The following is a 15137-nucleotide window of genomic DNA, read 5'->3' as shown; positions in this document are numbered from 1 at the left end:
ATACATTAAAAATACTGCAACAAAAAATTTAGATTTGGGCTTCACTTTGGTTAAAGTGCTGACCAAATTATGCCATCAAATCTGGAAAACCACTTAATGGCAGACAGATTGGAAGAATCAGTTTATAACCCATTACCAAAAACAGGAAGGAGAGTGCAATCTCATTCAACCTGACTTATATCACAAACCAGTTTGCTGAAGATTATGCAAGATGTGCAACAGAACAAGAGTTATCATTGCACTACACCAGAAGACAGAAAAAAGCCAAGGAAGTCAACGTGTGCTTCACTGATTAAAGCAAAGCTTAAAGCAAAATATGGAATATCCTCTGGAAGATGGGAATACCAGAGCATCCGCACGTTCCAATGTGGAATCTCTACACTGATCCACAAACCACAGTCATGATAGAAAAATGAACAATCTACAATTTCTACATTGGCATAGGTGTTAGACATTGATTCTGCATTTTATCACCATTCCTGTCTAACCTGTACACTGAACATACTGTATAACGAGAGAAGCAGGACTGGAGAGAGATTATTGAGAAGACTGGTGGAAGAAACATCAATAACCTTCAATATGTGTATGACACAACACTCAGAGCAGAAATGATTTGACTCTAAACAAAGATCAGAATGGTCAAAATGACTATGGTCTTGTATGTGGTTCTTTATAGATGTAAAAGCTAGACAATTAAAAAGCAAGACAGCAAGAATATTGATGGCTGTGAAATTTGGTGCTGAAGAAGACTTTTAAGGGTACCTTGAATGGCAAAGGACACAAACAAATGGATCCTTGACTAAATCAAAACTAGCCTCTCTAGTTTTGAAGCTCTCTTATTATAAACACATTATAAAAAGAACCAATTCATTAAAAAGACAATATGATTGGATCATTTGGGGGTAAAAGGAAGAGGATGGAAGATGAAAAGAAACAATTAGAGGAACAATAAAAGAGCCTGAAGAAAACAGAAGACAGGATGTTTTGGAGAAACTCTATCCATATGGTCACCAGGAGTCTGAAATGACTCCTAAAGACTGCTTTTTGTCTTATGTTTTGTGTAAGCCCTCCCTCAATTTAATAAGATATGATTTTATATAGTGCTGGGCGGTATGACGGTACATTTGGTATACCGGCTTTAATTCTTCATACCGTATGGATTTTATATATACCGCCATAGTTAATACAACAGCTGTAGGCTTCAATAGGATGCAAATCATATAATACTGTTCGCCACTAAAAGCACTATGGAGCATTGTGCAGATTAAAACACTGGATTCGAGGGATGTCTTAATGGGAGGAAAATACTTCAGGTCAGTTGCTATACCAACGTTATACCACCGACACCGAAGCATGCTGAAAGCGGAGATGTTTAAAGTCATCCACTTTTTACTACAGACCTGTGTTCAAGCTATACAGTGGAGTCATATTTCAGTATAGCGACATAACTGTGCACTTCATTAGTGGTGACTGGGAGACTGCAAACGTCACTTTATTTGTTAAAGGGAAACCTAAGGGTAATTGTATAATACTTTTAATTGTATAATAATAATTGTATAATATCAAATAAAAAACAATAAAAACGTTATAGATTGTTTCACACGTACTGATTCCACAATATCCATCACATATTGTGTTATACAAAAAATCTTGATATAAAGTGAAACCATCAGAATCTTAAAAAAATACTGTGTGCCCAGGGGATATTCCGCTTGCACACCAGCACTGAGTTTCTAAACTCCTCGGTTCGAAACTTGGTGTTGCCTCCGGTTGGCTGGGCACCATCTAGCAGGCATAATTGGCAGTGCCTGCAGCAGATACTAATTGGCCACCATATCTGCAGGGTGGGGGCTGGACTATATGTGGGTGGGTGGGTCTTCATACGCTGTGTAAGGACCCTGATTGGTGGAAGAGACACCTGTGCAGAAAGCAGGGGTGAGAAGAGGAGGGCTGTACACGTGTCGGAAGAGGCGTGTACAGCGACGTGCTCTCCTCGAATACAATCTGGTATCTCTGGTAGCAGTGGAAGACAAAATTAAGTGTGCTAAATTGGGAGGAAATTGGGGAGAAAATGCATTAAGAAAAAAATAAATACTGTGATACAAATTTTTGGTCATACGGCCCAGTACTAATTTTTTATGTTATTGCTGCCTTTTACAAACATGTGTTTCAGCTGTCAAAAATGAAGCCAAAAAATCCTATTTCTAGTTTTGCCAGGACTGGTTCAATGAAAAAACTGTGCTATGAGTCGGTTCATTTAAAATAAAAGTATGCATGTTATAAGACCTTACATGACCAGACTTGTACACTGTCTTACTAATACCACGCATGTACAGACCATGAGACACTTTGCAAGTCACTACAGGTTTGAACGTCATATCCCTAAATCCATAATGCTTGACCTGCCCCAGTGCTGGAGTTAAGAAGTTGACAACCAAGCAAACCAACAAAATCATAAATGAATTGCTTGAAATATATTCCACATATTCTGAGCTGAACGGGTGAGTGAGTGGGTGATGAACTGAGTACACATTGGTGTGTGCCAGATAGCTTTTAAAGGACTAGTGCAAGTCAAGTGTTTTCAGGATAAGCTTCAGACCCCCTGTGACACTAATAAGTAGTTTTCTTCAAGTAAACTGAAGAAAAATTCATTTCAAATTTATGGTACTTTTACAATTATGAAAGTAGTTGGCACATAACGTGTCTACCCTGCTCATCCACTTTCTAACCAAAGTACCAGTTGCTTTTACTTTCTGTTAACTTATTGCATTATCACATGGCTAACTCTCACATCCCTGGCAAAAAAACACTGTATTGCAAATGCAAGGTTTTTATTGGGTGGCATGCTACATGTAAACCAAGCTCGTCTCAACTTCTTTACTAACGCTCTGATTGTTTTACATAATCATTTTATGTTGTCTTACCAGGGCAGGTATCTACATTTTTCTGGTCGTCCTGGGTGTGGTTCTCTGGGGCTGGCAATGAGGTTTCGGAACATAGCTGCTCTCTGTGCTGCCATCGTCTGAGCTGCAGTTGCTGGAGCCAGTACATCTTGGTGTGTCCATTGGCGGCCTGAAAGAAGAGTCTGTGTTATGAAACAGTACAGCTGGTCCTTGAAACCATTTGCGCTTAAGTACTTCAGTGCTGTTGTGAGACAAGCACTAAAATAATGCAATAAAGTAATAATGCAGGGGTGCCCAGTCTTGTCCACAAGGGGCTTGTGTGGCTGCTGGATTTCATACTAACCCCTAACCAAATATGGTGGCTCTGTGGGTAGCACTGTCGCCTCACAGCAAGAAAGTCCTGGGTTCGAATCCCAGGTGAAGTGTTCTGGGTCCTTTTTTTGTGGAGTCACCCATGTCTACGTGGGTTTTCTCCCTCAGTCCAAAAGCATGCACTCACTCATTCACTCACTTTCTTGACCGCTTATCCAATTAGGGTTGCACAGTGCTGGAGCCTATCCCAGCTTTTCAATGGGCGCAAGGTACACAGTAACACCCTGGACGGGGTGCCAGTCCATAGCAGAGCAGACACACACAAACACACACACATACACACACTCATTCACCTATAAGGCAATTCAGTGTCTCCAATTAACCTGACTGCATGTTTTTGGACTGTGGGAGGAAACCCACACAGACAGAGGGAGAACATGCAGACTCCGCACAGAAAGGACCCGGACCACGCTGCCTGTGGATTGAACCCAGGACCTTCTTGCTGTGAGGCGACAGTGCTACCCCAAAGACATGCAAGTGAAGTCAATTGGAAATACAAAATTGTCCATGACTGTGTTTGACATTAAAGATACAACTAATCCTTTGTTTCAAGACCAGCTGATTAAAGACTTGTTGTTAGATGGCATAAACTTTGCAGCCTCCCTTGTAATCAAATCTATGTATATACTAGGGCTGCAAAGTAATGGCTGATATGATAAACACATTCAAATATTTATGGTTTATTCATTATTATTGGTTAGTAATTTATCAGTAGCTTTATAACAATACACTTTTTTTTAACTTTCAATAAGAGACTGATATTAAACTTTGAGTATTGTCTCAGCATAATTCTGTTGCTACACTAAGCAAAGCTGTGTTGATATAACACATTCATGTTAAGACTGGGCAATAATTACCTTATATGCCGCCTGTTGATTTAACATGCTCAAAATTTGAGATTTGTCTCTAGGATTTATACCACAGTGTAAATTATTAGATTATTTGAGGATCAGCAATCGATTGGCGTCCTGTCCGGGGTGTGTTGCTGCCTTGCACCCAGCAATTACGGGAAAACCTGCCCCGTCACAACCCTGACCAGGATAAAGTGTTGATCAAACATTCAACAAATTATGTTTTATGAAAATTAATGAATGAAAAATAATAGGGTGGCACAGTAATGCTGTAATAAAACAAACCCATTAATTGAATGAATCAACTCTCTATTTTTTAAAATAAGTATTACTTAAAAAAAAGGTGCGACATTAGGTGGGGTTCATTACATGTAGTGTGGTTATATCGACTAACTATACAGCTTTGACATTACCTCACACCATGTTTAGTTATGTTTTGTCTGAGTAAGCCAGTTGCCCCTGGTTTCATGTCTATTTTGTCTAGGTGGGGTTACCACATACCATCTCAGAGCAGCATGTCATTCTAGTGTAGCGTTAATAATAAGTTATTAAGAAATTTTTTTAACTCATATAGTTTTGCAATGAATTATATTTGAGATACTTGTCATCACTTGTTCTTCTCAGTTTCACAGTACAAAGTTGTACCAGCCTAGTCATAGTTCTACATTCCAATGTTAAGGTTGTAACTGTTTACCTCAGCTGTGCCCATCAGATTCACACAAATACCAACATTCAGTTCAGGTGTTTTAGTGACACATAATAAAGAATAATATTGTTCTAACTATGTGGCAAAAGGTTTGGCTAAGGCCCTTTCCTGTTCTTGTGCCTTTTTGCACAAAGACATGAGTTTAATAAGCTTGGAGTGGAGAAACCTCAGTGGCCAGCCAGAGCCCTGACCTCAACTCAACTGAACACCTTTTGGACGATTGGAATGTCAACTGTGAGCCTGGCTATTTTGTCCAATACCAGTGCCTGACTCCACAAATGATCCTTTGATGAATTCCCAGACGCACGATTCAAAATATTGTGAAAAAGCTTCCCAGACAAGTGGACACTGTAAAAGCTTATACAGGTCCTTCTCAAAAAATTAGCATATTGTGATAAAGTTCATTATTTTCCATAATGTAATGATAAAAATTAAACTTTCATATATTTTACATTCATTGCACACCAACTGAAATATTTCAGGTCTTTTATTGTTTTAATACTGATGATTTTGGCATACAGCTCATGAAAACCCAAAATTCCTATCTCAAAAAATTAGCATATTTCGTCCGACCAATAAAAGAAAAGTGTTTTTAATACAAAAAAAGTCAACCTTCAAATAATTATGTTCAGTTATGCACTCAATACTTGGTCGGGAATCCTTTTGCAGAAATGACTGCTTCAATGCGGCGTGGCATGGAGGCAATCAGCCTGTGGCACTGCTGAGGTGTTATGGAGGCCCAGGATGCTTCGATAGCGGCCTTAAGCTCATCCAGAGTGTTGGGTCTTGTGTCTCTCAACTTTCTCTTCACAATATCCCACAGATTCTCTATGGGGTTCAGGTCAGGAGAGTTGGCAGGTCAATTGAGCACAGTAATACCATGGTCAGTAAACCATTCACCAGTGGTTTTGGCACTGTGAGCAGGTGCCAGGTCGTGCTGAAAAATGAAATCTTCATCTCCATAAAGCTTTTCAGCAGATGGAAGCATGAAGTGCTCCAAAATCTCCTGATAGCTAGCTGCATTGACCCTGCCCTTGATAAAACACAGTGGACCAACACCAGCAGCTGACATGGCACCCCAGACCATCACTGACTGTGGGTACTTGACACTGGACTTCAGGCATATTGGCATTTCCTTCTCCCCAGTCTTCCTCCAGACTCTGGCACCTTGATTTCCGAATGACATGCAAAATTTGCTTTCATCCGAAAACAGTACTTTGGACCACTGAGCAACAGTCCAGTGCTGCTTCTCTGGTTCAAAAGTGGCTTGACCTGGGGAATGCGGCACCTGTAGCCCATTTCCTGCACACGCCTGTGCACGGTGGCTCTGGATGTTTCTACTCCAGACTCAGTCCACTGCTTCCGCAGGTCCCCCAAGGTCTGGAATCGGCCCTTCTCCACAATCTTCCTCAGGGTCCGGTCACCTCTTCTCGTTGTGCAGCGTTTTCTGCCACACTTTTTCCTTCCCACAGACTTCCCACTGAGGTGCCTTGATACAGCACTCTGGGAACAGCCTATTCGTTCAGAAATTTCTTTCTGTGTCTTACCCTCTTGCTTGAGGGTGTCAATGATGGCCTTCTGGACAGCAGTCAGGTCGGCAGTCTTACCCATGATTGCAGTTTTGAGTAATGAACCAGGCTGGGAGTTTTTAAAAGCCTCAGGAATCTTTTGCAGGTGTTTAGAGTTAATTCGTTGATTCAGATGATTAGGTTAATAGCTCGTTTAGAGAACCTTTTCATGATATGCTAATTTTTTGAATTTTGGGTTTTCATGAGCTGTATGCCAAAATCATCAGTATTAAAACAATAAAAGACCTGAAATATTTCAGTTGGTGTGCAATGAATCTAAAATATATGAAAGTTAAATTTTTATCATTACATTATGGAAAATAATGAACTTTATCACAATATGCTAATTTTTTTAGAAGGACCTGTATGTCCATACATCTAGTGTATTTTAAGGACTTTGTGTTCCATAGCGCCAGTATTAAAGCCAATACTGATAATTATCTGATGACAAAATCCACTTAGTAACCAGAAAGTTGAAAAAAACTAATTTCCATTTTTTCATCATCTCCTTATCCTGGTTAGGGTCATGGCAGGTCCAGTTCCACAGAGAAACACTGGTCAAAAAGCAGGAAAGACCACCAGTGCCAATCCATCACTTTGGCTAACTGACTATTTGTAAGGGCTGTCAAGTTAATTCTGACTCCTGGAGGCCATGTGGATAGTGTTTCTCCAGAACATCCTTTTCATTTTTAATTGCAGACACATCTGTACTGCTGACAGGCCAGTCAAGCACAAGCACTCTGTGTCCACAAAGCCATGCTATTGTAGTGCATACAGCATGAGGCCTTGCATTATATTGCAGACAAAAAAAACATGAACTTCCTGGTAAAAGACAGGCCTTGATGGCACCATATGTCTCTCTAAAGTCTCAAAATACCTCTGTCTATACACAGTGGATTTAAAAAGTCCAAGACAATTAATTTTAGATTTATTTCCACCTTTAATGTGATTTGTCTGTGAAATCTGTGCAATTTAAGTGAAATAAACTGAAATAAATATTTATATTTATTTAAATTCTGTGCACAACAATGCGCACACCCTCTTATAATTGGGGACGTGGCGATGTTCAAAATGAACCAATCACATTCATACTCAACAGTAGTAAATAGTAGCTAAACAGTAGTGAGTGACACCAGCTATTAATTAAAGTGACACTGATAAACCCCACATGAAGTTCAGCTCTTCTAGTAGGATTTTCCCGACATTTATATAGTTGCATCTTACAGCAAACACCATGATCCACAACAAGCTTACAAAGTATCAAATGGATCTCATTGTCAGTCAGTTAAAAAAAAGGACAAAAAATTTCCAGGGCATTATATATACCATGTAACACAGTAAAGACAGTCTTCAACAAGTGGACAAAGCAACCAAGTCTAGCGGCATTTTACAAAAACCTGTTTTGTGGTCAGATGAGAGCAAGGTTGAACTTCCAAAAAATTTGGCAAAATTCCAAAAGGTACGTTTGGTGCAAACAAAAATAACAAATAACACTGCACATCACCAAAAGAACACCATACCCACAGTGAAGCATGGTGATGGCAGCATGCATTCAACAGAAGAACAGCTTCACCAAAAGGAGACTGAAGTTTTGAATGGCCAAGCTAGAGCACAGACCTAAATCCAATCAAAAATCTGGGGAAAATGGGGTGATCCCGAGAGATCTGTGTACAGGATATCCCCTCACAATCTGACAGATTTGGGACACTGAGTGGGCAAAGATTGCCAAGATGTGGCATGCTGATTAACCGACTCCTACCCAAAAAGACTGAATGCTGTCATAAAATCAAAAGTTGCAACTGCTTTATTGTATTTTGTTCTTTTATTCCCCCTAAAAGATTTCAGTTTTATTTCAGTTCTAAAATAATTCATCTTTCTTTGAGTTTTACATTACAAAATTTTGGCATCGTAACAGGGGTTTTTATATCCACTATCAGTACGTACGTATGCAATAAAGATATCCTGCATTCAAGCTCAGCGATTTTCTCATACAGATTTGCGCAGCTGGTTGGCGAGGAGAAAGGAGGTATATTAGCCCTTGGGTCAATCGTAATTAAAGCAAAACGACAGTTAGTTTACAGAGAGTGTGGTGACAACACTCCAATTTCCAGAACTCTCCAGCAGACTTTATTCTACCACAGACTGAACTGAAAGATGGTGACAGCTGTTTACATTCTTTATGCTCCTTTACTTGCTCTTAAAAATAATTTTATTTACACATATCTAGTGTATTTATGCAAACTCTAATGAACTCAATCATCCACCAGGCCATCCAAGAAGGATTGGTCCTGTTAAGTGTGGTTCCTCTCAATGTTTCTTGCTTGTACTTTTAAGGGAGTTTTTTCTGACCACTGTTGCTCTCGGCTTGCTAATCAGGGGTTTTTAGTCCTGGATGCTGTAAAGTTGCTTTGAGACAATGTCTATTGTAAAAAGCGGTAATAAATACAGTACAAATAAATTTGACGTGACTTGACAGTGTATCCAAATTTAAACAACTCTGCAAAGATGAGTGGGACAGAATTCCTCCACAGCAATGTATAAGACTCAGTGCACGTTATCGCAAACGTTTGATTGCAGTTGTTACTGCTTATGGTGGCGCAACCACTTATTAGGTTTATCTTCAATAAATGGAATGATCATTTAAAAGCTGCATTTTGTGTTTAATTGGGTTTCTTTATATTAAGATTTGTCTAAGTTCTAAGGCATTTAAATGCAACAAATTAGCAAAAGTAAATTGGGAAAAAATGGATAAGGGGCAAAGTGTTTTAAAGCTGTAAGAAAGAGAATATCTGAAGATACATGTACATAAGACTAAGTAGTAGCTGCAATTATTTATGTAACTTTTAACTGGCAGCACAAATCCTATAATTGTGACAGGTCATTGTAATATCGTATGGTACCTGGAGCTTTGTTATTGGTATCATATCAAAAATGCCATTTTTCTTGACAAAAAAAAGGACAAAAAGACTTTCCTTTAAATATACATTGGTATTCTAGGACAATAAACATACCTTGAGTATGAATGTACGTTCCGGTGTCTGTATATGGAAGGTGCCCTCCTCTCCTTGCAGTGGGTAACTAAAAGTGGCATTACGAAGCTCTACTTTGCCCAATGGATTCATGTCCTGTGCTGTGCGATAGTAGAACAGCTGGCACTTTTTCTCGTCATAGGTAAACCAGCGTGATTTCCAGGCTTTCAGTGGGCCAGCTTGCTTGAGAAGGTAGCCGCATAGCTTGGTATCTAATGAAAAGTCTGTACCCCTCATAGCGCTCATGGTGCTCTCCAGCATGGAGGCATCAACCTGAGTGTTCTCTTCCCCTCTGGACAGCCCCATCTCATCTAAATCAAACTCCTCCAGTGGCTCGTCTACACTGGAGCACTCTTCGTCTTCTGCACATGTGTTTGTTTCTGCTTGAGGGGGAAGTGACTGAGACACAGCAGTGCTGATGAGATTTCTTTTGCATCCGCCCTTTTCTTCCATTTGGCTAAAAATAGTGAAGAAAAGAAAAAAAGCTCAGGAAACAGTGCTGGCAAAGACGGGGTCATTGTTCTTTATTAGACTCAAGAATGAGGGATTGTTTTGAACGCATAACGCAACTGCACACATTCAACTGAATGCACACAACCTGAGTTTACACTCATATGTTTACCTTTTCGGCATTTAGCAGACGCTCTTTTCCAAAGTGACTTACAGAAGTACTTCCATAGTAAACATTACCTTACTCTAGTTTAAGTAGACATACATGATATTATTCTACGGCCGTACATTATTATATACACACGCAGATTGTATACAGCTATCTTGTGCATGCATTCATATTGCATAAACTACATCTATCATACAGATTAACTTTGTACACAATTACTGACTATAGCTCTGTGCAGTTTGGCACCCCATTGTAGCCCATTTATTAATCAAAAAGGGACTCCTTATAGGATCCTCTACTTACCAGATGAAGTTTGGGTGGTGGACCATTCACACCCCTACAGTGAACCACATTATCTTTTGTCTCGTCTGCCTACTATAATCTTTATTTTATTTAAATTTGAAAAAAATTGATTTTGAATAGGGCGGCATGATGGCACAGTGGGTAGCACTGTCATCTCACAACAAGAATGGCTTCAGTTTAATTCCCCGGCTGGGTGGTAAGGTTCCTTTCTGTGTGAAGATTTCTGTGTGGGTTTCCTCCGAGTGCTCCAGTTTACTCTATGTAGTCAGGCCAACTGGAGTTACTAGAAACTGCCCTAAGTGTAAGTGTGTGTGAATGTGTGTTTGTCTGCCTTGTGATGGACTGGTGACCTGTCCGGAGTGTTTCCTATCGTTCACCCAATGAATCGGACCCACCACAAATCTCACTAGAATAAGTGGTGGTAAAACAGACAGTGAATAAATAAATGATTTACTTTGTACTGCGGCTGTAGTAAGTACTACAACCCATTAGGCAGCTACTACAATCTTAAATATATTAAAATTATATGTATTAATTATATGTGTTTAATTTTTTTATCATGATGTATTACTGTACCCATATTGTAGGTGTTTTATTTTGGACTACAGGTGTAGTATGTGGTACATGTCACTACAGTATGTTGTCTTGTTCATGCACTTTTTAGACGCTCCCTTAGTGCTGTAAGTGTGTAGGTTCGACATAAGCTGTATGAATCACTATTTTTTCTTATAAAGAAAAGCAGGATGGACACTGACTGATTCATTTCCAGCAGCTGTAATAACTTGTATGTACCACTCACACTTCACATTTACTTCTCTCCTAATACACTTTCTCCCTCTAAAGTTAAATCATGTTATTACATCATCTAATTACAAAACAAAACTACTCGCTGTCAAAATCTATTAACTCAATACATTCACAACCAAACTGCTGCTGGAATTAACTATATATTTTTTTCAACCCATTGTTTTTAACACACTGTTACCATATTATCACAAAATAAGAAATTTAAGCTAAACCAACAAACTAATAAAGAAAAAACAAAAAATAAAGAAAATAACAAGTGGTTAAGTGTATCCAGTAATCTCCACAGTGTTGCTGTATTGGACAAACAAATCAAAACTCGGGTAGCTCGATTCACTTGAACTGATTTGTTCAAAGAATCGAATTCAGTAAAGCAAATAGTACCGTCTAGGTAGTAAGGTCCTGTCATGTATTAACAGATAATTATGGTGTTTTGAACTTTTTCATGTACCTGATTAAAATAAATCTAGCAGAACCTATGTCGATTTCGTAACATAAACACTTTCAAATCAACGCACCAGCTTTCAAATCAACAAACCAGCTTTCAAATCAACTCCTTACACCACACAGGTAATAACTAGCAAATAATCAGACAGTACTTAACTGCTCTAACAACATGTTCGTCAATGACAAAATTATTCTCATTTATAATAAACAGTGAAATAACTAATTACCTTAAAGGTTTAAAACTGTATAATGTATGACAGTTACCAGTTGTATTAACACTCCTTAAGTCAGAGAGTAAACCGAATCCTCCTGAGACCGGTGTTCACTTCCTTAATCCAAGTCCGTGAGGAATGCTGGCATATGGTACTTCTGCATATCCACAGTAACAGAGACATGGAGGCTTTAAATCCGCAACAGTACTTAACACTTGTTTGTTTAGTAAGCAGGAAGAAAGCTGACTCAAGCCTGCTGTATCTTCCACTGTTCCATGTAGTAAGCGATTGTGTACACAGACAGCATGTGTACATGTGCCAGGGTTTAACGTTCACTGAGCCTGGGAACACAAATGTACCACTGAGCCCTCTAGTGGTCCCATATCCCACATTTAAACAATGCTCAGGGAAAAGATAGTGAGCTTGACCTTTTACAGTAATCATACCTTATTTGTCATCAAAATAACATCATAAAAATAGCCTACCTTCCCAAACCATGCTAGAGTCAGGTAATTTGGGAAATCAGGCATAATAGGACAAATAAGGTTTTGCATTATAGGCTCTTTAAATATTAGCAGCCAGTCAACAAACATGTTAACACAGTACATGATTGCTACAAATGTCTTTTTCAAGACATGGACATGCAATATAAACCATGCAGCATGTTGATTTTCTCTTTATGGTAATAAGAGTACTGCAACTTAAACTGTAGGATGTTGTATTTTATTAAATATTGACTCACAATCAAAATGTTTTAACAATACACTGTTCTTTTTATGCGAAAAGATTTCAGTGGTTATCACACGTATTAGATACATTGTGAAATTGGCAGGTTTCTAGGCTACCAGGTGGCATTAAATTATGAGTTATGCTGTTGTGTGCCACTGTCATATTACAGACATTAAATTTGGCTACATCCAATGGCAACAAAAATCAAATCTAGTAGCTTGAATTATGTAGTTAATATGCTCCTAATATTAAATTAACTTTGATTGTATGTATCATGGTGTAGTGGGTAGAGTTACACCCTCCTACTATGCTACATTAATGATTTAATGAATTAATGAAAACTGATGAATGCATTTAACCATTTAAAATACAAAAAAGCATGATGTCTATTTTAACTTTATGAATTGTAAAATACAATTTTAGCTTACCACCTCTCTCATTTTACCTGAACATGACATGGGAGTGAAGTAGGGATGTGTTTCAAGGTCTAAAGTTTCTAATGTACTTTACTTGGCAAATCACTTTTTTATGGAAATATAACACTGATTTATAACAAATTTTAAAACTAACACTTTAGGTTGTCCTTAGCTTTGTAGATGGTTGTCTTTAGCTTTGTAGATGATTTCTTGGTAGTCTACCAAAAATGTCCCAAATTACTAGGACTTCACCCTAGTTGAGTGTTGTGAGTTAACATAGCACCAGGCTATCATGGCACCACACACTCACTCATATATTTACTCACACCTAGGGGCAAAGTAAAGCAGTCAGTTCACAAGTATATTTTGCAGGTAATGTTTATGATGTAAAATGTACATTTCAGCATTCACAGCATGTAGTTGTGGTTTATCAATTCAAAACAAACTTCTGCAATTCCTGGTAGCAGCGTGTATTGTATAAGTACAATAAAAAAGGAACTATTCTCATGTCAATTACATTATTCTTTCTAAGTGTGGGGGGAAATGTGGAAATGTTTAACTTGTTTAATTATGTACTTTCATTTGATGTTTTTTTCATAACATAACATTATAATTTTAGGCAAATGTGTTTGTGTGTGTGTGGAAATATTAGTAGTATTGGTATTAGTATAAATTAACCTGACTACATGTCTTTGGACTTGTGGGAGGAAACCGGAAAAGACCTAGAACACTCTAGCTGGGAATTGAACCCATGTGGGTAGCACTGTAAACCTCACAGCAAGAATGTCCTGGGTTCGATTCCCAGGTTGAGCGGTATGGGTCCTTTCTGTGTGGAGTTTGCATGTTCTCCCCGTGTCTGTGTGGGTTTCCTCCAGGAGCTCCGGTTTCCTCTCAAAGTCCAAAAACATGCAAGTGAGGTGAATTGGAGATACTAAATTGTCCAAGACTGTGTTTGACATTGAACTTGTGAACTGATGAATCTTGTGTAATGAGTAACTACCTGTCCTGTCATGAATGTAACCCAAGTGTGTAAAACATGATTAATCCTAATAAATACGTTTGATTATGTACTTGAGTTGTTTTATACAGTCAGCCCTACACCCTAATAATTATGAAAAATGTTTTTGTGTGTGTGTGTTTGGAAATATTAGTAGTATTGGTATTAATATAAATTAACCTGACTACATGTTTTTGGACTTGTGGGAGGAAACCGGAAAAGACCTAGAACACTCTAGCTGGGAACTTAACCTATCACCCTGCTGTGAGACAACAGTGCTACCCACTGAGCCACTGTGCCACTCTATTATTATTATTATCATTATTTGATTATGTGTGGAGGCACAGTGGCTCAGTGGGTAGCATTGTTGCCTCGGTTTGGGTCCTTTCTGTGTGGAGTTTGCATGTTCTCCCTGTGCCTGCGTGGGTTTCCTTCGGGAGCTCCGGTTTCCTCCCAAAGTCCAAAAACATGCAAGTGAGGTGAATTCACTCACTCACTTTGCTAACCATTTATCCAATCAATGTCGCTGGAGCCAATCCCAGCTTTTCAATGGGCGCAAGGCACACAGTCCTTGGACGGGACGCCAGTCCATTGCAGGGCAGACACACACACACACACACACACACACACACACATTCATCTATAGGGCAATTCAATGTCTCCAATTAACCTGACTGCATGTTTTTGGACTGTGGGAGGAAACCGGAGCTCCCGGAGGAAACCCACCCATACACGGGGAGAACATGCAAACTCCACACAGAACGGACCCGGACCGCCCCACCTGGGCATCGAACCCAGGACCTTCTTGCTGTGAGGCGACAGTGCTACCCACCGAGCCACCCAGTGAGGTGAATTGGAGATACAAAATTGTCCATGACTGTGTTTGACATTGAACTTGTGAACTAATGAATCTTGTGTAATAAGTACAGGGGTTGGACAAAATAACTGAAACACCTGGTTTTAGACCACAATAATTTATTAGTATGGTGTAGGGCCTCCTTTTGTGGCCAATACAGCGTCAATTCGTCTTGGAAATGACATATACAAGTCCTGCACAGTGGTCAGAGGGATTTTAAGCCATTCTTCTTGCAGGATAGTGGCCAGGTCACTACGTGATGCTGGTGGAGGAAAACGTTTCCTGACTCGCTTCTCCAAAACACCCCAAAGTGGCTCAATAATAT

The 15137-nt window shown here is 39.1% G+C and overlaps 1 protein-coding gene across 1 annotated transcript in view; it reads right to left on the bottom strand.

Annotated features, from left to right (window-relative positions):
- Positions 1–9706, bottom strand: part of tbc1d2 (TBC1 domain family, member 2) — a 38235-nt gene extending 28529 nt beyond the window's left edge. The window contains exons 1-2 of the mRNA XM_062997101.1: positions 9412–9706; positions 2997–3072 (exon numbers count right to left, since the gene is read on the bottom strand). Of these exons, the coding sequence (XP_062853171.1) occupies positions 2997–3072; positions 9412–9690 (355 nt within the window). The 5' untranslated portion in view covers positions 9691–9706. The remainder of the gene's footprint in view (positions 1–2996; positions 3073–9411) is intronic.
- Positions 9707–15137: the final 5431 nt, after the last annotated feature.

Source organism: Trichomycterus rosablanca, chromosome 1 (assembly GCF_030014385.1).
Source record: "Trichomycterus rosablanca isolate fTriRos1 chromosome 1, fTriRos1.hap1, whole genome shotgun sequence".
In the NCBI taxonomy this organism is placed as follows: domain Eukaryota; kingdom Metazoa; phylum Chordata; class Actinopteri; order Siluriformes; family Trichomycteridae; genus Trichomycterus; species Trichomycterus rosablanca.
Note: the sequence above shows the minus strand (reverse complement) of the source record. Positions and strands in the feature narration are given on the sequence as shown.